Source organism: Rhagoletis zephyria, unplaced genomic scaffold (assembly GCF_001687245.7).
Source record: "Rhagoletis zephyria isolate East Lansing unplaced genomic scaffold, Rhagoletis_zephyria_1.1 Rzeph_scaffold_01013, whole genome shotgun sequence".
Taxonomy (NCBI): Eukaryota; Metazoa; Arthropoda; class Insecta; order Diptera; family Tephritidae; genus Rhagoletis; species Rhagoletis zephyria.
The window spans coordinates 57,238-84,365 of NW_016158097.1; the positions used below are offsets into that span (position 1 = coordinate 57,238).

General features: G+C 36.4%; 1 protein-coding gene across 2 annotated transcripts in view; it reads right to left on the reverse strand.

The window, feature by feature from the left end:
- Rx (Retinal homeobox domain-containing protein Rx) overlaps positions 1-27,128 on the reverse strand; it is a 140,424-nt gene that overhangs the window by 34,816 nt on the left and 78,480 nt on the right. For both annotated transcript variants that reach the window (XM_017615413.1, XM_017615412.1), the window contains exons 3-4: positions 13,542-14,897; positions 12,806-12,972 (exon numbers count right to left, since the gene is read on the reverse strand). In XM_017615413.1, coding sequence (XP_017470902.1) covers positions 12,806-12,972; positions 13,542-14,897 — 1,523 coding nt within the window. The remainder of the gene's footprint in view (positions 1-12,805; positions 12,973-13,541; positions 14,898-27,128) is intronic.

A 27,128-nucleotide genomic window follows, 5' to 3' on the forward strand; every position in this document is an offset into this window, starting at 1 on the left:
CAAATAACCAAGTTACAACGAAAAAACCATTTCGGCTGTATTTCGGAGGGTTAAAAAAAAAAAAAATAAATTTTTCCAGAACCCTCTCAACATAATCTTTAAATTTAGGGGCGGACATTAGCAACTTTTTTTTTTGTATGGGGACCGACCCAGTCTAAGGTACATATATTTTCTGAGAAAATTTTTTTTGCGTTTGGCTCGTAACACGATTGAGAACATTTTCCTCAATACCAGCCTTTTCTCAAGAAATGTGAACTTAGCCTTGAGAATTGAGCGTCTGTGGGTTGTTTTGCAGTGTGCTTAATATATTAAAGAGGATGTAATGAAAACTAGATTTACGTAAAATGAGTGCCCAATACTAACAACGATAAGCTTCAGCTTAGCATCATCTCGTCGACTAAGTGGAAGTCCTATCTCGAATTCCGGTCCGAAAACGCCCTATTTATAAATTCAATATATCGGCAGCGGAGATAGGTCGTTTTTGAACCTTCTAAACCGTTTTCTGAGATAGAGCGTTTGCAAACTGGTAGCCGAGATAAGGCGATCTTCTGATCAGCCATCGACCTCCTAAGCAGCACATTTTAAGTAGAGTTCCTATACATTAGGGTAGGTAAGCTTTTTTTCTAATGATGGGTTAACTTAGTGATATTTTGTCTAATATATTGCTTGAGATCTCTGAGGGCTCATTTAAATTTTTGATAAACAAATTTTGAAGGGTTGATTCACGCAAAACGGACGAATTTCATCGGGTAAAATTTTCCATACAAATTGTACAGGCTAATTTGTCCCACAATAAAATGATGGTAGGATAGAAAATATGGGGTCTACTGGACCACGCGCCGCTCTTAGGGTGTATGGGTTTCAGTCTTAACTTCTGACCATGCTGGTCGGTGTTTTGTGTTTAATTTAGCAGGAAAGGGAAATTATCTTTCGGACAAAAAGTACCGTATAAATTTCAAATAGAGACGTCCAAGTATTTATATTTCTATGTCTACTGAACTGACCTTTATCTACACTCACTAATTTGGTTTTATACCCATTGCAGTTGCAATATTTTTAAAATTTTGCAGTAACTACAGGGTGGGCCAAATACGACCTACCAATGTTAAACTATAACTTCTTTATTTTTTAATATTATTGTAATTTTCTTTCTGCATGTTATAGTTAATCTCTTGGAAAATCATAATGAATACTTACAGCAAGACCATCAACAACGACTACAATACGCTATTCGTTTTACACAATTAGCTACATAAATTGATTTTTTAGTTAATGTTTTGATGTCGGGTGTGGCGCATTTCCATTTAAATGGTTATGTCAACAAGCAAAATTGTAGATTGTGGGGCTCTGAAAATACAAGGGAAACACACCAGCACCAGCTACACCCATCCAGATGCACTGTTTGGTGCGGTGTTATGGACGAAAAAGTTATCGGCCCATATTTCTTCGAGAATGAAGATGACACGCCGGGCTTCTTACGGAACAATGATTGACAACTTTTTGCGGCCAACGGCAGAGCAGCATCCTAATTTGTGGTTCCAACAAGATGGAGCGACTGCGCGTACTGCTAGGAAAACTATGGACCTGCTGCTCGAAATTGGTAGGTCTTATTTGGCCCACCCTGTAGAAAGTCTTATAAATTGGCTCTTACAATTCGAAATGTGAGCATTTAAATTTAGATTACAAACTATTGTCAAAGTGAAATGGCAAAAGGGGACTAACAACTCATTGAAATGCAATTTACCGCAACAAAAAACCCAATCAAACTTTTTAAACTAACATTTAACAATTCTATTACAAAAGGAATAAACCAACTAACGAAACGACAATCAGAGGCACTCAATTGCAACAAAATAAATAAATACAAATACATATGTATGTATAAAGAAAAGGCAACAATCACAAAAAATATATCACAAATATACATAAATACGAATGTTAGCATCGATATGAGAATGGAAACGAATAGTATTGTATGTATGTGTGTGCTACGAGTATAAAAAAGTTATACATTTGATTTTGCAAATAAGGAAATGAACGATGGCGTTGTGCGAAGAATAGTATATGCCCATACATACATACAGTCAGCGTCAAAAATATGAATACCATGACGCATCGTTATTTATATTTTCCATACAAAATTTTTCTTAAATTTTATAAAAATATTGTCCATGGAAAAGCAAGGACCAGCAGAACCTGCAGGGAAAATTCAAAAGTAACAAAAAAAATGTTCATCAAAATTTTTAACTTTTCAATTCCATTTCTTAGAAAAATTTGAGTGCAATAAAATGCAAGTTTCAAGTCTCTAAAAATTACCTTTGATTTTCGAGATTTCTTTTTGTGGAGGGCGTGCGCATTTTTTTCCTTAATGCGACAAACACTTGCCAAAAAAAAAAATCTCAAAATTCAACAGTAATTTTTAGAGACTTGAAACTTGCACTAAAATTTAATGGGCTACAAAGCTGCATACCTTAAATTTTCCTACGAAACGAAATTGAAAAGTTGAAAATTTTGATGAACATTTGTATATATTTCTTGAATTTTCCTCGAGTTCTATATGAAATTAAAAAATTTGATTTTGATTGTTTTTTTCTGTTGATTGAACTATCTATATTATTTCTATAAAAAAATAAAGAAAAATTGGTCTGGAAAAAATAATAATAAAAATCGTCAAAACGTCAGGGTATTTATATTTTTGACGCTGACTGTATATGTATATCTAAATTAGGAGGGGAAATGTGGGTAGAGGACACTGAAAAAAAAAACAAAACTTAATCAAAACAAATTTCCATCTAAACCAGTCAGAAAACCCAAACCCCAAAACCAAAGCAATTTAACCAGGCAACTGCAAGCAAAATGCCTAAACGACATGAAATCGCTTCCGCCGCCCCCCAACACCTAGCAGTGCTGCAGGGCCATGCATGCATGTGTTGCCCTCCATTTAACCGCAAAAATGATTTTAGTATTTTACAAGTTTATTTGTGGCCTCAAAAGGGGGGTAGGGGGCGGTGGCGCGCTTGCTGTGCTCGTTCACCATCACGGGGAACTCACTTGACTGTAGTTGTTAGTGTGTTAGTGCTTATTGTGATTGCCTGGGCCGTTGCCGCTGTCGCTGCCCGCGCCGTCGTCTCCGCTGCATTTCATTTCGGATAGGGGTGCGCGCATCTTGGTATTTGACACAATTTGAATTCGTGTCAATTTGACAAAGTGACACATAAGGGACGAACGCCATAAAGCGCCATCTATAACTGCTGATAAACCAATTGTGCACGTGATGAAATTTCAAATGAAATTTCAATTCACGACAGAAAATGCTCGCAGTCACAAAATTTGCAGGTTCGCCCAAGAACCCTTCGACGAGTTGGTACAATTGCACATAAATCCACAATGTTCCAAGAAACACCCAACACTCCCTTCTACCAAATATAGGCGCGCGCGCGCAGTCATATCAAATGCAATTTTTGTATGATTCTGGCTTATTACCACAGTCATTTCACTCGTTTGCTTTGACTTATCGATGTGTGTGTGCGTGCGACGAGGACGAAGTGGATACTTGTACGAAGTGAAGAACGCAAAGTGGTTAAAAAATTTACAAACTAACTGCGTCTCTACTGTGATGTGGCACACAGTGGTTGGGTTGGCACATTGGGTGGCGTTAAACTTTTAGCTGCGCCAAGTGAGGCGACATTTTTATTGAGGCGCGTTTTGTTGGTGTGGTGACAATTTTTATTTATATGTACATATAAATGCAGTGCTGTTGGTGCATGTTTGTTGTTGGTGTAATGTTTAGTCAATAAAAATGATTTGTCAAATCACGAAATTTGATATTCGCTGCGCGGGTGGGCGGTGTTCGGGACTTTTCAAATTGTCTTCAGGCGAAAAATGTGAAAAAATTGTTTCTGCTTTTGTTCAAATACGACTTTGATGGTAGTTAAGTCGACTGCATTCGTAACATTGTATAATTTTTTTGGGGATTTTTTTTAATGAAGTGCAAATAATGTAAAGTTTTTTTTATTCTTTCTGATTGAAAATACTGGGCTGTCGAGAGACGTATGCTTCTTGACCGATATATGTATTTCATCGTCTCTAGGCAATACTTTCATGAGCATTAAAGTTTAAGTCCCGTGTGGTGGACTACCTATTAATCGGATATGGCGTCGGATACATGGATTTCAGATATTTTTAGCCCAGCCTATTTTGTTTCATATTGAACGGCTATGCCTAGGTGAGTCTCTGCAGAAGTTATACACGAGATCTTAGTTTGGTCACACCTTATTCAAAAGTTTAGTTGGGTTGGGCGGCAGTCCTATGTGGACTGACTTATACTCATTTATACCCGCTCCCCCCCTTTGCACCACTTGGTGCTTATCAAAAAAGTGCATAGGCTTCCAACATTAATCGCTTTGAAAATATTTGCCAAGAGCTTTGGCTCCCCATTTTGATAGAACTGCGCAATGACAGAGATCTTCTCTCGTTTCTTCTTTCCATTCATCTATGCAGCTTCTGCTGCAGTCGTTTCTGGGTGCGCTCTGTCTTGCTGCGTGTAATCCAATCAGCCAATGCCGGGTGAAAATTCCATCAATATGAGAATGTCCTGATTCTTTAGATTAAGTAGAGACTTGATGTGTTGGGCGTCTATGACTGGCAAGAGTGTTTTCGCAATATGACAGGTGGCCCCCATTCACCATCTTTTATTGGCAATTTCGAAGGTGATAAGTAATAAGATCAACGGAAATAAGGTCGATTGACTTTATTTCCCACCCTGGTGTGAAATAAAGTCAATTGACATTATTACCTTTTTAAAAACGAAATAAAATCAATTGACGTTATTTCTCTTTCAAACATTAAATTTGCTTAGCTTCGCGGCGGCCCGCGTCAGCGCGCCACACCGCGCGCGTCGCGCTCGCGTTCCCAGCGCGACCGGCGCGCACACCACGTCACGCTACGCCGCGGCCCCCCGGCCCCCCCTTCCCCTTCTCACAACGTGCTGTAACGCAGGTAGATTTATTTTTTGTATACGTTGAAATAAAATTTTTATATATTTTAAACATCGAGGGTTTATATTCAATAATACCCCCTATCTGCACACTTTTCACAAAGATGGGATTCTGATATAAAAATCCACCTAAGCTTTAACTGTCATCAGTGATATTAATGTTACCTTATATAACGACAGGTAATAAGTCCCAGATGGTTTCTAAAATCACAAATTAGTTTTTGTGCAAATTGCAGATAGAGGGTATTAATGAATTCAAGCCCTCGATATTTCACATTTTTATATTTGTAAGTTATTGGAAGCAGGGATGCAAACTTGGCTCAAACCGTGCCATTTGTTCCTATTTTACTTCAAATGGCACTTAATTTTTCAATTTGGCACAAAATGCCAAAATGGCACTTTTGTAAAAAAAATAACATTTCAATACAGTTTTGTGAAATCCTTTGCGTGCACTTCTTTTTCTCAACTAAAATTTTCTAATTTATAAAGGCTTTTCAACTGGTTTATCTTATTTTATCATTGCACTTTTGTTTTGAAAATGTGGCTTTATTTTATTGCTAAATGTGAATGATTAAAAGGAATTACACCTTTTTTGGCACTTTTATTTTTCTATTTGGCACATTTTGGCACTTTTTTTATCCTCAATATGGCACCTCATAACTAAGGAGAGTTGGCAGCCCTGATTGGAAGATTTCTGCTGTGTTTTGAGGCAACAACTTGTCTGCAGTAAAAAAGCATATAATTTGTGTTTCAAAAGTGTGTGAAAACCAATCAATTAACTTATATGATCTCGGTTCCGATATTAAATAATCAATAATTGTTTATACCCGCATTTTGGCACATTGGCTCGTTGAATGTGCCATCTAATAAGTAGTGTCGTCGTTCTCCTTAGCTGCTTTTAAATGACTGCTGGCGGAGGCATAAATACAGTGTAAGAAAATTCTTTTTTTATAATTGTTTCCTTATAGAAAAGTTGGGTTCTTTTCCACCTTAGACATTCCGAATTCGTTCAAAATATGCTAATTTAAAACACAGAATTCTTTCAGTGCTGCTCCGGGGTTTTTGGACATGTACTGTTTCTTCAATTTAATAGTGTTCGCTTTATTTTTGTAGAAACGAAAAATGTTTTGCAAGTTATGGATCATTTCTCCACTCTTTCTTCAAATATTTCTCATATTCCAGCTGTGCGCAGGCGTTTAGTTTTTCGCATCGTGTTTTTACATATTCGTAATTTAAATTTTTTTTTAATAGAATCAATTGGTGGTAGTTCATGATTGTGTGTGGATTAATATCACAACACTGAGGATTTGGCAAAAGCCTTTTTCTTCTATTAAAAAACAACACTTACGGGGCAATGTTTATTGTAAGAACAACATTTTTTTCTATGAATCGACATACTTTAAGCATTGTTGACGCTATTTCCATTTGAATGAGGAAATAGCGTCAATGACTTTATTTCCAAATTTTTGTTGACTTTATTTCGCTTTTGAAAAGGTAATAATGTCAATTGACTTTATTTCGCACCAGGGTGGGAAATAAAGTCAATTGACATTATTTCCATTGACCTTATTACCTGTCACCAATTTCGAATGCCGAACACTAATTTGGTCGAGTCTGGATAGATGGGAGTTGAGACGACCACAATAACGAGACCATAATTGGACCAGAGTTGCGCGGGTCTCTTTCGGTACTTGAATTTCGCTATGGTCCTCAGGTCGTGATTGAAGTTTTATGACTGCGTTCGCAGGACGGGAGTCTGTGGCAGTAGATGGTACCAGTGTCCCTGTGAGAGCCATTGGTAATCAGTCTGTACAATTCCGAGTCCATTGGCTATTGTACGCAGCGTTGGAATGTCTTCTGACTTGCCTGGATGGAGGCTCCGTCTCGAGCAAGTGTCTGCTCGGGTGCTCACGTCTGTAGCACTCTACTAGGAACTGCTGGCTGAGCACGATATCTGGCTCCCTTACTGCGAGCATTTGGGCCTCACAATATATGTGGTATTCTGGCGGCATTTCTTGGCTGCCCGAAATGCATATCTGTGTCCACTGCATCCTACCTCTCGTCGGAGACCATACGGGCGTGGCATAGTTAGAACTTGCGGCTCTGGAGTGTCTTACTATGTACAATAATTTTTTTTTTTTCAAGATGTAGCAACCTCAAAAAAGTTGTTGCTACGAATATTTGACGGTAGTATTCTCAAGAAAAAGCATCCGATAGGAATTTCGAGAAAAATTCTCATTGTTAAAAAATATTTTTCAAGCTGAGAGGTATGTAAGTATTTTTGTGATGTGCTGAAAATGATTTTAAACGCCTCCTCCAATAGGCTGATATCTGCAAGCTTTTCAGGGAGTATTGTAATTCTCTTCAACGATAGGCAGGGAAAGACAGGCCAATGCAGAATTGCGAGTAAAAAAGTGGTCAACGAGATGGCGAGAACTGAATTTTTAATCGCCTTCGTGCGACCAGAGCCATTTTCCAGTTGATCTTCTTCGACACTGCGAATTCCAAAACTGTGGAGCAATGGTGCATATTGGAAAGGTGAGGATTAGTGGTTACTCTTTCCCTAACAACGACAAACCTCATTTTAATAGAGCTTTTACGGTTTCATAATTGGTTGAAAATTGCGGCCAAATCGTTTTTATTTAAATTTCAGTATTTGTGTATAGTTGTTGTTGCAACCTGTTCAAATTGATTTGTTTTCGCATTTTGTTTTAATACGTATTGGAAATTAAACCTTGTAATAAAGACAAATGTGATGATAAATAAATAAATGATGACGTTTACGAAAAAAAAGTGAAGGCAAAATTGAAGATAAAGGCGAAAATAAAAGCAATGAGAAGTACATAAGAAATATGGTAACTGAAAGGGCAAGGACATTTATTGAACTTTTTTCGATAGGATCGAAATAAATTGAGTCGAACAAAATTAAGCTATTGGAAGTTATCGAGTTACCGAAATTTATCGAATCATCGAAGTTTATAGTTATCGAAATTTATTGAGTTATGCATGTTTATTAAGCTATCGTATCGAATTATTCAAATTAATAAATGTTTATTGAGTTGCCGAAATTGATAGACACAGAAAATTTGTTGTCGAACTTTAGGAATAGTTATCGAGTTATACAAATTTTTATAGAAATAGTTATCGAAATTGGTCAAGTTAATAATATTTATCAAGTTATCGAAATTTATCAAGCTATCGTAATGCGTAACGCATCGAAATATTTTACCTTATTGAGTTATCGAGATTTATTGATTTACTGAAATTTTTCGATTTATCGATTCGAAGTTTTTAGAATTTTAGAAATAATCGAGTTATCGTTATTTCAGGGTCATATAAGTTTAGCATTTTTTCGCTGCTTAGTGAATTTTATCGTGTTACAAAAATGTTACTAGTTATCGAAATTCGTCGATAGCTTTCTCAAAATATGGAGCTTTAAAAATTAACCGAGTTATCAAAATTTATAGAGGTATCCAAAGCTTATCGAGTCATCAATCGATACCGAGAATACATTTCTGAGTTATCGAAATTTATCGAAATGGGTCCAGTTATCGCTTTTTTATGTTATCGCATCTTAATGTTTTTGAAATTCATTAAATTAGCTATATAGTACATCAGAGTATCGAAATTTGTCGACAAACTGGAATGTGCCAGGTCAACTCCACCTTCAAAGACAAAAAAAGCTGTAGTCACGTTTGAGTCACGTTGAGTTCTTGTCAGAATTAGTACACACATCACCGCTTACTTCATTAAGCAAGACATAAAAAAAATTCGAAATCCAATGTAACGGGTNTCAAAGCATACTGAGCATCTTTCTCTTTGACACCATGTCTGAAATCCCACGTGATCTGTCAAATACTAATGCATGAAAATCCTAACCTCAAAAAAATCACCCGTTATAACGGCCATCCTCAGAAAAAGACCACAATAGGGTACATTTTATGGTTTAGTTCGAACTTATGTAGATCGACATGTTTATTCTATTTCTCTTAACTTATGTAATCTAATCGAACTGTGTACTTGTTCTTTCAACCTCCTTCAAAAAATCCATGTCAGGAAAAATTTATTTTTTCAGCTTCATCTTTCGACTAAACTTTCATGGAAAAAATCAAAATATCCGAGGCGACCATTCAAATTATTTCCTTTTCAAAATTATTGCCTTTTCGAAGTTTTCCACTGTAATTTAACACTTTACCAAATTTTGTTTGTAATATTATGTCCTCCGATTTCGCTGTATTAGAGCTTCTGGTTAAAGAAGAATGTAATTTAATCAAAATCAAAATAGTCCCTATAAAAAACTTTTCACGGTATTCTACATGCAAACAAAATATCTGTACCAAAGCTCATGAGTCCTTGCCTAGTTATTTATGTATATCTACATTATGGGCATTGAAGATTTTCCACGCAAATTTTGTTTGTCATTTCTTACCACCACGAAATGCACACATACATAGATACCGTACATACATATTTACATACATATGTTTATTGTTTGATTTCCCCCAAAAAAATTATAAGCATAAATAGCTGGGAAATGCTTTGCGTGCGTGTTTTTTATGTTGCACTCTGCACTATGGAATTTATGAGGTTTTGCCACCAACGAAAGCAACACCGTAGACAGTCGTCGGTTACCACTGTCACCGTTAGCGCAAACAAGTTCATCATTCCGCTCAAATTCGCAGGACTGGCAGGGATTCGCTTCCAGCACCTCACGATTTCACGTTTCTTGTCTAAAAAGTTGAGTTGTGTTGTGAAAGACAATTTGTGAGGTTACAATTTAACTTCTTACGTGCAATATTCTCTTTCTTCGCTTACCTCTAATAGCAAATATTTTATATGTCTGTATGCTACGTTCCCTTTGCCAATTGGCTAGCTGTCGTGGGCAATTGAGACATAAATTTTAAATAAGAACTGCATTTTTGTTACAGTTGCGCTTGGCTGTGCTTGTTATTTCATAAATTAAGAAGTATGCAGAATATTTATTCCATTCCGGATTTTGGGTAGACATAAGAAGTAAATGTTCGTACATGTACGGGTATGTACATATACATTTACAATATACATATGTGCATATGTACGTTTATATAAATTTCCAATGGCATTTAAATTAAACGAGACTTGTCCTTTTAACCACAAAACTTGCACAAAGCTTTTAAGAAGCATAAATCACTGTCGAAAAAACTTAATTGGATAAACATTGCTCGTAAACTTTCTTCACGTAGGTTTGTAATTTGTATTTCGTTAAAATGAATTACAAACGGAAATTAGCAAATTTCCTTTTAGTGAAACCAAGTAAGAATTCCTTTATTAGTTTGATGTTGCGGATTTCTGATATTTGGTGGGCTAAATAAAATGTTCGAACAAATTACTAAAAATTTGTATATGTTGTGTTTCATACCAAAACTGACGGGGTTCATGCACACACTTCATGTGTTTGATTTGTTTCAAATTTTTAGGGTTGATGCATAAACATAAATAATAAATAAATATGAAATTTGAGCTTGATTAAAACATTTTTAAAAACTTTACAGCACAAAAACCATAACAAATCGATTTAATAGTTTTCCAGATATCTCGAGAACGGGGCGAGGAAAAACACAGAAAATTTTTCTATGAAAAAAAATAAAAAAATAAAAATTTTTGGTTGACAAATTTTTCACATACACATTTTTTGATAAAAAAAAAATTAGTTTTTAAAAATATCCCACCTCAAAAAAAAAAAATTGAAAAAAATCACAATGGTAGATCTGAGTATTGCGCAATATTTATTATGGGACGCACTCTACAATAATTTGAGTTATGAATTTATTTTACACTGAAGTTGAGTAAAATGAGTACATTACAAATTTACAAATTTTTTAAATTGTTTTTAGAATTTTTTAGAGTATACAGTTTTGTAGCCTTTAAATTTTAATATATTAAGTTTTAAGCGATTGCAAACCCGCCTTAAATTTTTAATAGTCTTTATGCTTTTTGCACTTTTTTCTAAAAATGTATTAATCAAGCTCGAATTTAATATTTATTTATTATTTATGTTTATGCATCAACCCTAGAAAATTTAAAGAAATTAACACATTAAGTGTGAACCCTGTCCGCTTTGGTATGGAACGCCCCATATACATAAGTACGTATGTACGTCCATTAGGGTGGTCTACTTTTTCACAACCAACCCATAACTGAAGAAAATCGAAAACAAGAAGGCCCGCATTTTTTACTTTTATATCGAGTACTGTTTAGCCGTGCCGCCGAGATTTGAATTATCCATATACGTACACTAATAGAAATAAATTTTATTATTAAAATGGGGCATTTTGCACTTCACGGATGCTTTTTGATAATTAAGATAAATAAAACAAAAAATACAAAATTTAGTTTCCATGCTGCCTGCAATGGGATTTGAACCCTGACCCTCTGGAAATTAACAAATTGTGGCAAGCACCTTGCGCATTCAGCTACAGCCAGCTCTCAAATGTTGAGTTGGAATCAATACCACAGCACGCGTGCGTGGTATCAAAGTATTATTTTCAAATACGAACATTTTAAAACGATAATAAAATAAAAATAAAATCATTTTTACTACGCGTTATTCCCCTCAGTGAATTCATAATATTTTTCTTAATATTACAACGCGTTTTTTCTCTGTGTATGTATTTTATGTATTTGAGAAAATACACACATATTTCGTAGAATTGCTATAAAAAAATATGGGGCTCCATTTTCTAAATTTCTGAAAATTCCAAAAAGTTGATTTCTGCGAGGTGATATTTTGGAACCATCTTAATGTGCATACATGGACACATGTTAAAGCTAAAATCACATAAATAACTATGTAGTTACCTTTTATAAAACTGGGCGATTTAGTTGGTTAAAAACAGCTGTGTTCAAAAAGACGAAGTGTCTATCCGTCCTTGCAAAAACAAACTTTAGTTTTACAGGCAAAAAAGATTTCTACGGTCATGCAATCTTTAAATTTTAATCGTAGAGGCAGTTCTTGTTCCTTTTAACTTTCCAAAACCTAAAACTGACTGGCATTCCAAGTCCAAGTATTCTCTTAAACTTCATAAAAATTACTAACTTATGAAGAAGAGATTGGATGCTGTACGACCGGAACATGTTTTAAGGCGCTCGGCAATATCTGAAAGGCGAAAGGTATGTTGTCAGTGGTTTTTAGACTAACGTACACTCCGAGAACCATGCATCGACAAAGATCTGAATTTTTTGCAGCTAAGATACGCACACGCAAATATACCCGGCTCTCGTATCCGGCACCTGTTCTCTGAGAGCACTCTTAAACAAACAGACATATGCGACCAGTGGAACCACATTTCCCACTCACTACATACCGCTGCCGAAGAAATAATTGAATTTTAGGGACCCTGAAAGAACCACTCGCATTTAATGGTAGCAGCACTGAAATTAGTAAAGAATACGAACCCGAGCCTTCAGTAGATGACGACGGAATTGTTGTGCAACCCCCCATACTATGACGAAGTACGAATAGCGATTTCGCGGCTGAAAAAAAAATCAAATTCCTGGAATTGATGGCCTGCTAGCTGAACTATGTATTTCAGTACGGAGTGCATGCATCAATAATGGTTAGACAAATTTATGCCTGACGACTGTAGAGAAATACCTTTATTTCAATTGGCTTTATTAGTTGGTACGAGATAGAAACGACTGACGTGCTTTATTTGGCTCGGAGAAAATCTTTCAGAATGTTACAGCGGTCGCCAAGCAGAAAAAAGAGACCTAGCGCCGCTTCTTTACGATATACGAACTTATTTCATATAAATTCCAAATAAAACTCACCTGTACTCTAACTTCCGGCAAATTGACTTTCATGGCCAGTTCCTCACGTGAATAAACATCTGGGTAGTGTGACTTTTCAAATGCACGTTCCAATTCATGCAGCTGATATGTTGTGAATGTTGTGCGATTGCGACGGTGTTTCTTCTTTGAACAATTGTCATCTTGAGCTGTAAAAAAAAAATTTAAAAAAATAAAGAGTTTGTTATAACTTAAAGGAACCAAGGACACGAGCCAGTTCGTTTCGTATAAACAGGTTGAGAATTATAGTTAGATACCTGTATAAGTTGGCGCTTCATGACGATTTGAAGCATACTTTACAACTTACTTCATAAAATGCATGCTTTTTGTACCCAGTGAGATCGAAGCTAAACAGATACTCGAATAACACAAGACCATAAACACCTGTACCCACGAGGCAACACAAAAGGAACTATGTGTGGTGGCAGGATCAAGGGCAATTCTAGGTCGAATTAAGTTTCGCTTAATCCGAATCGGGTGATTTGTATAGATTAAACGGACTCCGAATTCATATTCAGCGACCGCGAAAATCTATATGTACCTATTATAGTCCGCCACGGATTCTGTATGTTTGAACATGACCCTGACCTGATGGATTGAAACGAACACCGGCTTTGTATTCAGCACCGCCAAAAAAATAAGCTAAACATAGTCCCTTTTGCTTTGCAGGGTTCGAGGTGTTTGTGGTCCTGCGTAATTTATTGCCATACTTACTTACCTTCATCATCACTGCCGGATGTGATCTTCTCGCCTTGCTCGCTGGAGTTTGTCTGATTCAAGTCTTCGCTGGATGCGCAGCTCCCGTTCACCACACTGTCGGCATCATTTAGGCGATCCTGTCCGTCTCCGCCTGACCCGCTGCCACTGATCAAACGACAGTCATCCATATGCCGCTGCTGAAACTGCTGCTGTTGTAGTTGTTGTTGCTGGTGCTGATATTGTTGTCCATGCTGATGTTGCTGTTGTTGTTGTTCCATGGTGTTACAATTGCCATTTAATGATTGCTGTTGCACCTCTTCGAATGTACGCGCACGTATACCATCGAAAGTTTTCATGGCGTAATTTTCTCTTGCACTTCCGTTGGCTAATTTTGAGTCGTTCGCTTCGGCGGCATCCACGTTGTTATCACAGTAGGAGACGGTGGATTTACGTTTCAATCCACCAAATTGCATTGAACAAGCAGATGATGCTGCATTGTTATAATTCGAGGACGGCGAATGTGATAAATTTGTAGGCGACTGCGGCGAAGTTACATCAATAGGTCCGGATATGTCGCCTTGCCCGTCCTTCATATCCTCATCATCGCCTGCATCGATCTCGCCACTCGCCGAAATTGAAGACATTGAGTGCTCATCGTAATCAAGTAGGTTGGCGTGATTGCTACCAATAGCCGTGCCGGCAACAGCACCTCCACTGCAAAGTGCGCCGGAGCCATTGGCGAGACTAAAGTATGACTGATTGGCAAATGTCGTTGGTGACGACGATGATTTAGCAAATTTCTGTTCCTGTTGCGACTGCGACTGCGCTTGAGCGTGTGCTGCCAAAGCGGCCAAATGCTGTTGGTGACTGTAATGTGGCGGCGGAGGCGGTCCCGTTGATGGTTGATGATGCGGGTGTGACGGATGGTGTTGCAGCGCTGCTTGCAGATGACTCGCCTCGACCATCTGATGCATCGAATTGAGATAATCACCGCTACTCATGGACGGACTGGTGCGTGTGCTGCCCGAATCGGTGCTGCCGGACTCCAGTGGTGGGTAGTTTAAATGACTATTGGCGCCACCGCCGCCACCACTAGAGGTGATATTTTGATGTGGAAAGCTCATCAAGGCATTGTGATAGTTGAGTGCTTGGTGCGGATGATGCGACGCAGAGTGTTGAGGCGGCGGTGGGGGCGTACCTAGATGCAAGGCGACAGCATGTTGATGATGATGTGCGCTTGGTGGCGATTGCATATTGGGGAATGTGACATGCTTGTGGTGTGTTGACTGCTGCAGCATTGATGCCATGTGATTATCCATGTTGCGCAGATGCGCCAGGGACATGTTGCAACGGAGATCGGTGGCGTCATCGTTGGCTGTGAATGAGAATGGACATTTTTAGTATAGTTAGTAAGGAAATAAAGTAAATATTTGCAAGGCGCTGATTTATTTTAGAGGGGATACAATTTTAGGTCTTTTAATTGATCGAATCGCCGCTACATGTACTAGCGAAAAAGAAGTTTTAAGAAAAAGCTTTCAAAGAGTCTAACTAGTTCAGTGTAGGCACAAAAGAGAGTACTCTTGATTCGAAAACTAAATTGTTGATAACATAGCGGATAGCTCAAGACCGACCATACGTGGCGAAGAATCACATCCTGAGAGAGCTACCGCTGCTTTTTCTGAATAAGGTGAGGACAGCTCGAAAAAAACCGTAATTCCGAATGTCATCTGTACTGCGATTTGGAAATGAATGGTACTACGTTAGCTAGTCATATAACGGCGCCCCTAGTTGTAAGAAGTCCTGCTGGGAATAATTGAGATTATGTCCTTGCAGTATCACTTTCTCTTATAAAGCCCAAAATCATTGATGACCGTGCTGCTCGAAATCCACTTTTGTGCCTCCAAGGCAGCAAACTATGAATAAACAGGAGCAGAAACAGCAATCGTCAGAGGTGAAAACGCCAAATCTATCGACTGAGCTGTTCAAACTTAATACATCTTGCCATCCCTGATCAGAAGCAAAAGCATGCCCGACCTTGCAAAAGGCGCCATCTTAAGAGCAAAATAAAAAAGGTTGGAGGTTGTACCTCCGCCGTCCGCTTGTAGTTAGGATTAAAGACACTGGTTTATTTTTAACTACTGGAAATCCTTAATTATAAGAAGAGTTGAACTCATCTCGGCTGGAGTCGCTTCCTGCACATCGATGCTGGCTAGAAGTAAATTATTCCCTTTATTATTAGAGGTGTATTCTGGGAGTCTATAATGTAGTTACGTATATATCAATTAGACGTATCACTCAATTAGACCGGGGCGATCAACGGAGCTTTTGAAGGTATACAAATTACAGCTCTGACTACTAGTGTAATGCTTATCTGACCATCGTCTTCTGAACTCCAAGCGGTCAGGTAACCCAACCTCATATTATAAAACCTGCGTGGAAGACAATAATGTTTAGGTGATCTTCCAGAAGCAGCCATCATTATTTGTGGATATTTCGACTTCAGTCATCCTAAACAACTTCTGGCTATATTTGCTCGACCAAACATGTGACCTTGAGCTCGAAAAATATACAATATTGATTTTATATTCAGCCAAGTAATATCTTTGGTTCTTTCTTTGTAATTTAGTCTGACAAAATTGTCCTTTAATCATATTCATTTGTCAATATTAATACATATTTACCTCCTTGAAAACGCCTGTGAGAGCTTTCCGACTAATACGAGCGCATGAAAAAGTTACTATTATATTTATGCTTATCTCACCACAATAAAGCCAAGACAACCGAATTAACATGAATGACAAATGATTGTTTCTTTTCTCCACAAATCGATTATCCTTCAAAGTCCATTAACGTTCATTCGTTCGAAGGTAATTGTATAACTTCAAATTTCAATTTGACTGAGCACTCAGCGTAAAACGGGTAATTACAATTTAATTAGGTATTTCCCATAGACATCCTATTTCGAAACTCACACACTGGTTTGACCACCTTCAATATAACCTCAGCAACCTCAGCCACCCTCAAACATAGCCTTTCACTAATCATATGTTGCGCAATATCAAGAAATCAACGACTACGACATACCCCCCGACCAACTACAAACGATTCGTTGAAATGGTCATATATCAGCATTACCACCCAAGTGATTAGCTTGTATTATGGTTTCTACTTTATACCCGGTAGGAAAATCCACTTGGTGATAGATTTAGGAAACGAAGTTTGCACCACGACCTATATATCCCCCCAGTAGAATCCTAGCCTGTCGCTGTCCTACTAAACTGGGCCAATTAAAAAACCACTCAAGGCTTTTCTCCCTTTCCTGATTTCTTCCTTAATCGTATCAGGGGCATATACCCAGCGAACGATCGGATCCAATTGTGAAGTGACAATTGCCGCCTCTCTTGATATTAATCCCTCTACTTCCTTGTGGCCTGGTACCCACGCCCACTGGATCTTTTTACGCTAACTAAAGCAGTCAAATTTCTCCACGTACTCAAGGACCATTTCATATAGCAGGAACCACCCGGTTGGTTGGTTGCAGTGTTTCCTAGAATCTGTTCCGTATACAACTGGGGCCATTTTTATGCACTATTCGTGGAATATGTTTTGTTTATGTACATTCCATGCGTGCAAGAAAGACATCGGTGACTCTCTATGAGAATGTCCCATACTCTCTTATGGCGCGCTTGTCTAGTGGACAGCCGGTAGGGATTACGTGGCTAAAAAACTAAGCGGAATTGAAAGGCAGCAGCTACTGGCGTAACAGGTGCAATGAGATCCTGTCCGAAGCATGATTTAGCCGTCCTTTTTGATTTATTGCCAATTGATATCTTTATCGAAAACTCAGCTGTTAACACCGCCATCAGACTGCGTACCTTGGGGCCCCGAAAAGAAAGACCGTTTGTACACGGTTCTATCCTTGAAGCATTAGTGCCTGAAATTAAAGCGCTGCCAATATCCCCTCGAACACTTGGGTTCACCACGAACCCCGCGCGAACTTCCCAAGCCGCAGTGACTAGACTCAAGGAAAGGTCCAGTTCTTGTAGAACTCAGCTATCTTTGCGGACGGGTCAAATATGTAATGCCGGCTTGGTGCAGTGTTTTCATTGAGCAATATAAAATGAAGTTATTATTAGTGGATGACTGTAGGCGAAAGCTAGCCTCTATTTATGATCAATGAATATGTCCCACGCGGTGGACATGGGTTGCCGAAATATATCACTCGAAGGCCAAGCAGAGGTGGAACCGTAAAATAGTACTGAGCAAAAAAGACACCTATAAACTTAATGCAGTTTGCGCAGGGCATTGGTCCGTTGAGGTACCTGGCGAAAGGATTGGATTGCCCTTCAATAGGTTCGGTCGCAGTTGCGATGATCCGGAATCAAAACAGACAGTCGAACACTTGCTGTGAATGAGGCTAAAGACACTCGGCAAACCATTCCTTTAGAATATTTGTGAGTGTATTTTGGCTGCCGATCTCTGTATAACGTACTGAAATTCATTTATGCCGCCAAATGGTTGTAGGTTGCACGATTTGTGGAAAGAAAATAGTAAACTTGCACCAGATGACAATCCACTTAAACCAATCAAACAAGATCCTACGCTGCTTTGTCGAATCACCTTGATTCAGCAATGAATCCGCATCTTTTATGAAACGTTTGTTACTAGTGTTGCTAGGTGTCTGCCCCGTAACGGATCTGTTAAGCGGGTCTAATGCCTTCGTACTGCTAGAGTCAGGCCGGAGTTATTTAGCTATTTTGCAAGCCTGTTTTTCTCAAATCGGCAATTGCTTAAATTTTAAAATTTTTTAAATTTAGTGGACACGAGCTGTCCTTCAGATGGCCTTAATCGCTAGTGACTCGAAGTTTTGACAGACGTACTACATATTTCTGAATCAAAAATTCTTTTCCCCAAAAACTTCCCAGCAGGGTATACTTTATTTAATACATATTCATATGAACATTTGTGCATTGCAACAAACGGCATTCATTTAGTCGCGTCATATTTACAATGTGGCGCAATAAAAATTCTTAAACGCCGCTTGTTTTTCGCTGCGCACAGTGCTATTTTAAATGCTCACCCACAAACGACCTCGTCAGAAAACAAAAAGTTCACACACATTTGCATCGTTGGGTGGCAAGCAGCTAGTTTTAACAGTCATTCCTTAGCTATTTACCCAGGGAAAATATCCTGTGACATGCAAGGAAGTCATTAGCTGCTGCAGCGCTTCGAATTTGAAAGAGTTTCCTAACTGCAAGCTGGCTGGCAAAAAAAAGGTTAGTAGGTGAGTTAGGAGAGCGCATGTCAGGCTGGCTCTAATGATATGTGCTTCATATAGAGTTAGTTGGCAGAGTAGCCGGGTGAGGCAAAGTCGCGTCGGGTGCTATTTGTTGCCCACTTTACTCATCGTTGGTGGCAAGTAGGCGGATTACGCTGACTTCGACGGATTTCAAAAATGGATTTCCTTTTCCATGGAACTACATATTTCATTAAAAATACTAGGCAAATGATACATACCATGTGCAATTTAGTCAATTGAAGCGGTGCGGCAAGGTACTGTGTATTACTCGGCTGGCGCACAGTGGGTCCAATTAATGTTTTGAAAAATGTATAATTACGTTGTGTTGAGTAATTGCATTTTGATGTGTTTAACTAAATGCAATTTTTGGTCTGGTCTGTGCTGAGCGCTAGTACGATATGTGAGCTTAGAGAACTACTTTAGACCACACATGCACCTACTTACTACATACATATGTGTTTGTGGAAATGTGTATAGAAATGTATGCATGTATGTATGTTAGTTTGTACAGTGCTCGATTTTAATGCGGTAATTTGAGTTGAAATGTAAATTAATTTTTTGATTGAGTTACACACACTCTTCCCCTTTCCCTACTTTCTATTCGCCGTAATCGATGTAGCACATTCAACGGCAAATTTGTAGTACAAATTTAATACATACATACTACGTACTTACTTACGTACATGTGAATGGTCGAAGGCATGCATATCTACAATTTTGCTCACTTAAATTAAAAACCTTTCATTTTGGCTATTTAAGGCAATTAATTGTTGGCATGAAATGTAATTAATAGCCGCTACCATTTCCCGTGTTTGCCAAAGATTTTTGATTAAGTTTACATTTCGAACGTCAAAACAACTTGCAAGTGAAATCTCTAGTTTATTCGGAACATTTTTTATTAAGTTATATTTAAATAAACATAAAATTTTCCCCAGATTTGAAAGCGTTAAAAATTTCTGAGCATTTTAATATGTACAAAAATACAGCAAAAGTCAGTGGATTATTGAATATTTGTTATTGTACTTTAATTAAATTTTATATTTTATGGCTTTAAAAAGAAAACTATTTTACAACGCTTTTATCAACTTGCAATGCTGTATGTTTAATCATAATGTCATTTATTTCATTGCATTTTTTTAAATGAAATTTCTTTTAATTTTTACATTATTATTTTATAAATTAAAATATTATTTTTTTTTTTCATTTGGTTTTTAAGGACTTATTATTTTCTTCTTTAACAGTTTTTTTATTTAGTTTGTTTTTTAGTTTTAATTTGATTTTAAGGACAGTTGTATTTTTTTTAGTGTCATTTAGTTTTTACGGACTTATTATTTTCTTATTTTTTAATTCTAGTTTTTGATTTAATTGTCTGTTAAGTCTTAGATAATGTATTTTTTAAAACAAATTTTTTTTTCTACTTTTACATAATTTGATTTTTAAGAACCTATTTCATTTATTTATCTTTTTTAAATTAATTTCTTTTTTATTTGATTCTTTTAACTCTTAGATTTTATTGTTTCAAAAAGAAATATATTTTTTTAGTTTAATTTGTTTTAATTTTTAAACTATTTTAATTGAAAACGAAAATATTTTTTTTTAGTTTCACTTTTGGGAACTTAGTTTATTTTTAATTTAGTTTTATTTTACTTTTTAGATGTTATTTTTTAAAAAAAGATTTTGTTTTTTTAATTCCGTTTACTTTTCAGTAACTTTAATTAATGTAATTTTTTTAACAACTTTTTTTAATATTTAGACTATATTATTTTCAAAAGAAACATAGTTTTTTTTATTCCATTTAACTTTAGTAACTTATTTGATTTTTTAATATTTTTTTCACAAGGTTTTATTTAACTTCACTTGTATGTACATATCGATGGTACTCTTTAATAACGACACAATTCAAATTAAAAAAAAATAAAATCCCTTACTACTGTTAAGTTGCTCACGTCTCTAATGCTTGCCTAATCCATGTTTAGTCATTTCTATTTATTTTACCAATCCCTATTACTTACTTTAGTAACATGGACATAACCAGATAACAATGCAATATCATGATGAAATAATTCGCTAGGCGGCGCAGAAGTCGAGAGATTTGGTAAACCCCTATTTATGATTCGATTGGGTTCATGTTGAGAAGATATATTAGATACTTATATGAAAAAGAATATTCCCACAAAAAATTTTTACCGATTATGGTCCGATTTGGTGTAAATTAGAAAGATTTTTTTAAAAATATAATTTAATTTTCTCGTAATGTTTAGATATTATTAATTTAAAAGAAAACAAATTTTTTAATTTAATTAAATTTTTAGAAACTCGGTTTGTATTTTTTTCTTTTTCATTTTTAATTTTATTTTTATTTGTATTTAATTTTATTTTAGGTTTTAGCTGTTATTGTTTTAAAGGGACACATATTTTTTTTTTAATTTAAAATTTGTTCTCAAAAATTTTAGGTGCAACTCGGTCAAGCACTTAGCAAAAGTGCAAGCGCCAAAATATTATTATTTACAATAAAGCAAATCAGTCACACACGTGTTACCAGTTTGAACAAAATACTCTTTGAAAATATAACTTCGTAATGTTTTTATGGCATTATTTTTAGATTAATGGGCTATGTTTTTTTCTAGCGAGTGGTTTTATCAACTTTCGTCAAATAGGGCCAAAAATCAGCCAATTGGGCTTGAAGGAACGAGTAAAAAGGGCGGGCAAATGCCAAACTGATTTATCTGTTGATTGTCTCATCATGCCATGACATTTCATTTCAGTCCAAATAACATTAAGCGCCAAATCTGCCGCCACAGCTCCATTTACACAGGAAAATATCCTTTGAAAATGCCGATTTCAAGTAAAAAAAAAACTGTAAAAAAAGGTAAACCGAAATGGTAAAACATAATTCCGGCCAGTTCTACAGCCAACTAAGAGAGGAGCTAGTTATTGTTGTAAATGGCTTAATTGTAGTTTTCACTTGTTGCAAGTAATCGTCAAACTCAAGTTGTAAAGCAGAGGAATTGAGCCCGACGTCGTTAACAGCGAGAGATGTGCAACACACTCACGTCTTGCTTTTGTTTTCTGGCAAGGAAATGTGTCAAATCATCAATTTGACGCGATTAACGTCATTTTGTAAGACATTTTAACGATTGTTTTTTAGGATTTGTTTATGCAGCAAGCTATGTAGATGAAGTATTTTATCACAAGGAAAAATATAGTTTGCTAGATGAGTAGTCCATTTAGTTATTTTTCTTGACGAAAATGGATTTGTAGATCGATTATGCTATTGTGATAAGAAAGTGTAGCATTAAAACAAAATAATTTGAAAGCAATGAAGGAAAGTCTTTTAAAGATTTTTAAAAGGCTTGTTGAGCATAATTAGCGTAGGCGGTAAACCATGTCGGCATATGCTGTTACATAATGATTGACGCTAATGAGCCGAAATGAAAAAAGAGAATAGCATACAAATCAATTTTTATTACAGCTCGTTTAGAAGCCCTTTTATAAACCAAGAACCAAAGGTTCTTCTACTTTTCAATAGAACAAACAGCAAAAATGCTTGTCGCTGAATGCGAGAAATATTCATTTAATAAGACGCGTCTATACTCTAATCGTTACCTTCTTTCCAAACCGGACAAAAATGGTATATTCAGAATGTTGTAGCTCCGCTTAAATTCCAGTTTCCTTAGCCCCCAAGGCTGTCAACTTGACACCGCTATGTAAAGTCGTGTGAATATATTTTACTACTTGCACATACATACATACATATAAGAAAGGTAATACTAAAAGGGCAAACAACTATGAATGCTGGGTGAGTATCCGCAATTGTGCTGTTTATCTTTGGGCGTCTCGAAGCTGAATGTGATTCCAAAAATTGTCTGCTGATAAAAAAACCTTTCAACAGGAAAACTATGTTACCCATCCTCTGGGAATCATATCAACCTTTCGATTTGAAGGCTACAGACAGAGCTGGGTCGTAATGATTCTTTTAGGAATTAAATTACTACCAAATACAGATTACAAGGAATTGTAATTAGAAATCAATTCCTTCAGTCCACAGCAAAGGAATCGATTACTTTTTCAATTCCTTGAAGTAATTTCAAATGCAATTGGTTTTTTCTTTAATTCCATTACAAGGAATTTAATATTGTAATTGGAATAAATTACGTGCTAGTAATGTAATTTTTTTTTCAATTCCTTTGAAAGGAATTGAAAATGTAATTGATTTTTTTTTAAATTCCATTACCTGGAATTGCAAGAGTACTTTAGTTTTTTCAATTACTCAAAGGCATTGTAAAAGTAATCGAGAGACTGAAAGTTCATTCACGAATGTACAATGTGGAATTTTTGTTGTGGTCAAAGATTAAAATCGAAAGCACACATTGGACATCTTCTATGTATATCTATATATATAAAAAAGTTATGTTCGTATGTCACAGTCATCAAAACCCGAGAACGGCTGAACCGATTTTAATATTTTTTTTTTTGTGATGTAATGTGGAACGATTTTCCGTCATGCCGTCCTACCCTGTCGGAAACGGCAACAACGAAAATGAGAATTTTTTTTTATTATTCGGTATAATACCAGAGCAAATGATATCGCAAAAATTTGGAGGGTTGCCACCTATTTTAAAATTTTTAAACCCAATTATATTGATAAAATTAATGAATTATTACAATATGGGTATCAAGTTAAAGAGGTTTAAGAAAGATAACCGTTGGAAATATTTTTGAGGCGGGCTGCCACCTATTTGGAAATTGTAACTCAGTTAAATTGATAAAGTAAATGAAATGTTGGCATGTGGGTGTCAAACTAAAGAGTTTTAAAAAGGCTTACAGTCTACCATGAACACTTCCAGAAATATGTAATATGAAAAGTTCGGATTATATGGGAGGTGCCATGCCCCATTCTAAAACCATGCAAATTTTTCTCCATGAGTATGAAATTGGTCTTATATATCGTCGTTTAAAGTACAAAACCGCGTATCAAGATAGTGCAAAACGGCGTATGTGAGGTTGCAAAAATTATTTTCTAGAGAGTAAAAACACTTATATTTTAAAATGGTTATCTTTTTTATAAAGCAATCGGATTTCTGGCTAGTATATTTCAGGACGAATGGACAAGGATTGATCAGGAAGCTTGTGTGGGCAAATCCAATTATTGGCAGCAAATGTCAGTTACGCGGTTTTGCAGAATAACGATACGCGGTTTTGTACTTTAAACGACGATATGTATATATCACCATACCCAGTTCTAGTCCTCTACCACAAATATATGCAGTTTGAAAAATTCGGTGTGTATGGGAGGTGCCACGCCCCCTTTCTAAATCGAAACTTTTTTTTAGCCTATAACCATCCTTGGAAAGTCTGCCGTAGATTCCGAAATTTCAAAAAAATCGGTACGGCCTTTCTCGAGCTTTGCGAACAGAAAAAAACGCCTTTCAAAATATATATTAGTATAGATTAGCCAATATCTGCTTGTTTTGCGGCTTAAAACACTACTACCGATGAAAATCGATGGATAAATAAACAAGTTTGCAAGGGTTAAGTGAAAGTGCAATAATTTTTTGTATGAAATACTAGCAGGAAATAATGTTACCCATACGCCATATCGTACATGACCGTATGACCATGTTAAAGTTTGAATTTTTTTCATTCGCAATGAAAACTTAAAATGAAAATAACTTGACTAAATGACCTTATCTAAAAAAAATGGTATACAGATCCGTAACATACTACTTAAAATTAATTTTACGTCTCTCAGCGTTTTTTGTGTAATTTTAGCGTCGTTACAGTGTTATCATCAAAATTTAGCCATAGCAAATGAAATTTGTTTATAAAACTCTTAGGAGGTAGGATCTTCAGTCCCACAGGGCTCGTAATTCAAGCGGGCTCTATCCTCATTTGTAACGCAGCAACATTTATGGGTCTCATTTGCCGCGAAGCGCGTTCGCGGTAGGATCTGGAAAATTTAACCGTTACCCTATAAACTGAACAGCTACAGTTTAAGCTATTCAGTTTTCCTAAAGTCCAATTAGTAATACTACTTAGGTATAAGTTGTTCATTCGGAATTGGAAAAAAATCAATTATATTTTCAATTCATTTCAAAGGAATTGGAAAAAGAATTACATTTTCAATTCCTTTCAAAGGAATTGAAATAAAAGAAATTACACTACTAGCATGTAATTTATTCCAATTACAATATGAAATTCCTTGTAATGGAATTAAAGAAAAAAACAATTCCATTTGGAATTACTACAAGGAATTGAAAAAGTAATAGATTCCTTTGCCGTGAACTAAAGGAATTGAATCCTAATTACAATTACTGAGGAATGTAATTGTAATTGTAATGTAATTGCATTTACCCAGCTCTGGCTACAGATTACCACGTGCCTGAATTCGGACACCAATAAATTGGCAAATATTTCGTAATGCTTTTATCGAAACTGATCATTTTTGTTTGGGAAAATCTATGCCACTGAGCATGGCGCAATAAACAGGCGGAGTAATAAAACAGCTTTCTCGCTTTATTTGCTGTCATTCGGCTGCCGTATAGTCAAATTTTAAAGGCAATTTTCCAAGTAAAGCAGTATCAAAATTTTTCTTTTCGCTCTAATTACTTCACCTGGTATAATTCCGCCATGCCACGGAGCACGAATACGTCTGTGCCTAATAGATGTTGTTTCGAATTCGAGTTCTGCAATTTTTTTTGGAAGAATGGAGAGAAACATATTGCTTTTTCTGTAGTCTTCTGTTAACTGTATAAGTGTCGCTTTCAAGTAAAAATTACAAATATCATAACTTAAAAACGAAAACTGCTTTCCTCATCATTTTTTAAAGTATCTTCCACCGTATCAAATAAAAGAGAATTGTGAAGAGACCGCATGAAGCGGATATCACTCACACTCTATTGAAGTTTCAAAGACGGATATTGAAACGGTATCACTCTATCTCAGCGTCTGGGGCCGGTTGCAGCCTTTTGGTCAAGCAGAAATTTTACGTTTATTTGAGGCATGTGAGGACTTGGGGATATCCTAAGAATGTTTAACGATTTTCCCTAAAATAGCTTAAGGTTGCTAACATTTTATTTTAAAAGATCTAGAATACAAGCGCACCATAAGGATTATTTGGGTCCTGGGACTCAGAGATATACCAGGTAATTATGAGTCAGATACGTCTCATGATTGAGTATACTACTGGTTTAATCTACACATTCTTTATCGAGCTTTCAAATAGAAAACGTATTGCAGAAACAACATATGGGGAAGCTCGTTAAATTTGGCCCAGACTCGACAAAGATTGATCCAGCGCCTTAAGAATGAGATATGTTTTTGTGTTATGGCAAGTTATATTATATTATGTTGTGTTATGTTATGTTATGTTACGTTATGCTATGTTATGTTACGTTATGCTATGTTGTGTTGCCCAACGCCTTTCACCTCGGCCCACCACAGCTCACTTTAAATCACCTCAACTCAACCTCACATCAACTCAACCTCACATCAACTCTTCTCAGATCACCAAATTTCACCTTAACTTAGCTCTCCCTTAAGAGCGAAATACACAACACAAGCGGCTTGACAAACCAAGCGAAATTTCCCTTTGCTTCAAGCCATTTGTGCTGTCTATGGGGTGTTTGAAGGTTTGACAAACGGCTTGAGGGAAATTTGAGCAAAAATCAAATTTTTTTGATTTTCTGGCCGCCATGTTGACGTTTGATCAAACCGCTTGCGATGTGGATGGTAAAATCGCCTCAATTGCAACTGAAATTTCACCAAGTGAAGACGTAAGGGAGAATAATAGTAGAAAACTAAAATGTTTTACATTGTTAACCGAAAGAAAACTAAAATTCTGTGCTTGAACGACTCATGTTTGCATGGTCTATGGCAAAATGGGAAAAGTATGTTTTACAAGCCGCTTGTGTGGTGTATTTCGCTCTTAACTCACGCTATTGCATCTCAGCTCAACTAACCTCACCTCACTTTAACTCACCTCAATTCAACTCACCCCAACTAATGTTATTTCACCTCAGCTCACCCCAACTCATCTCACTTCATCTGAACTTACGCTAACTTTCCTTAACTTAACTGAACTCACGGCCAGTGTTGCCGTTGACAATTTTTAGTGGTGGCCACATTCGATTTTAAAAGTGGCTAAAAATCCTAGCTTTTGCTAAAACAGTTGCTAATAACTTTCATTGCAAATGAAAATATATTTTTAATTTATTTTTTCTAATTTAGGTAGAAAATTATTCACATATAATGTAAAGAACACAAAAAATTTGCATATTTTAGCTTGAAATTTATATACATTGGCGG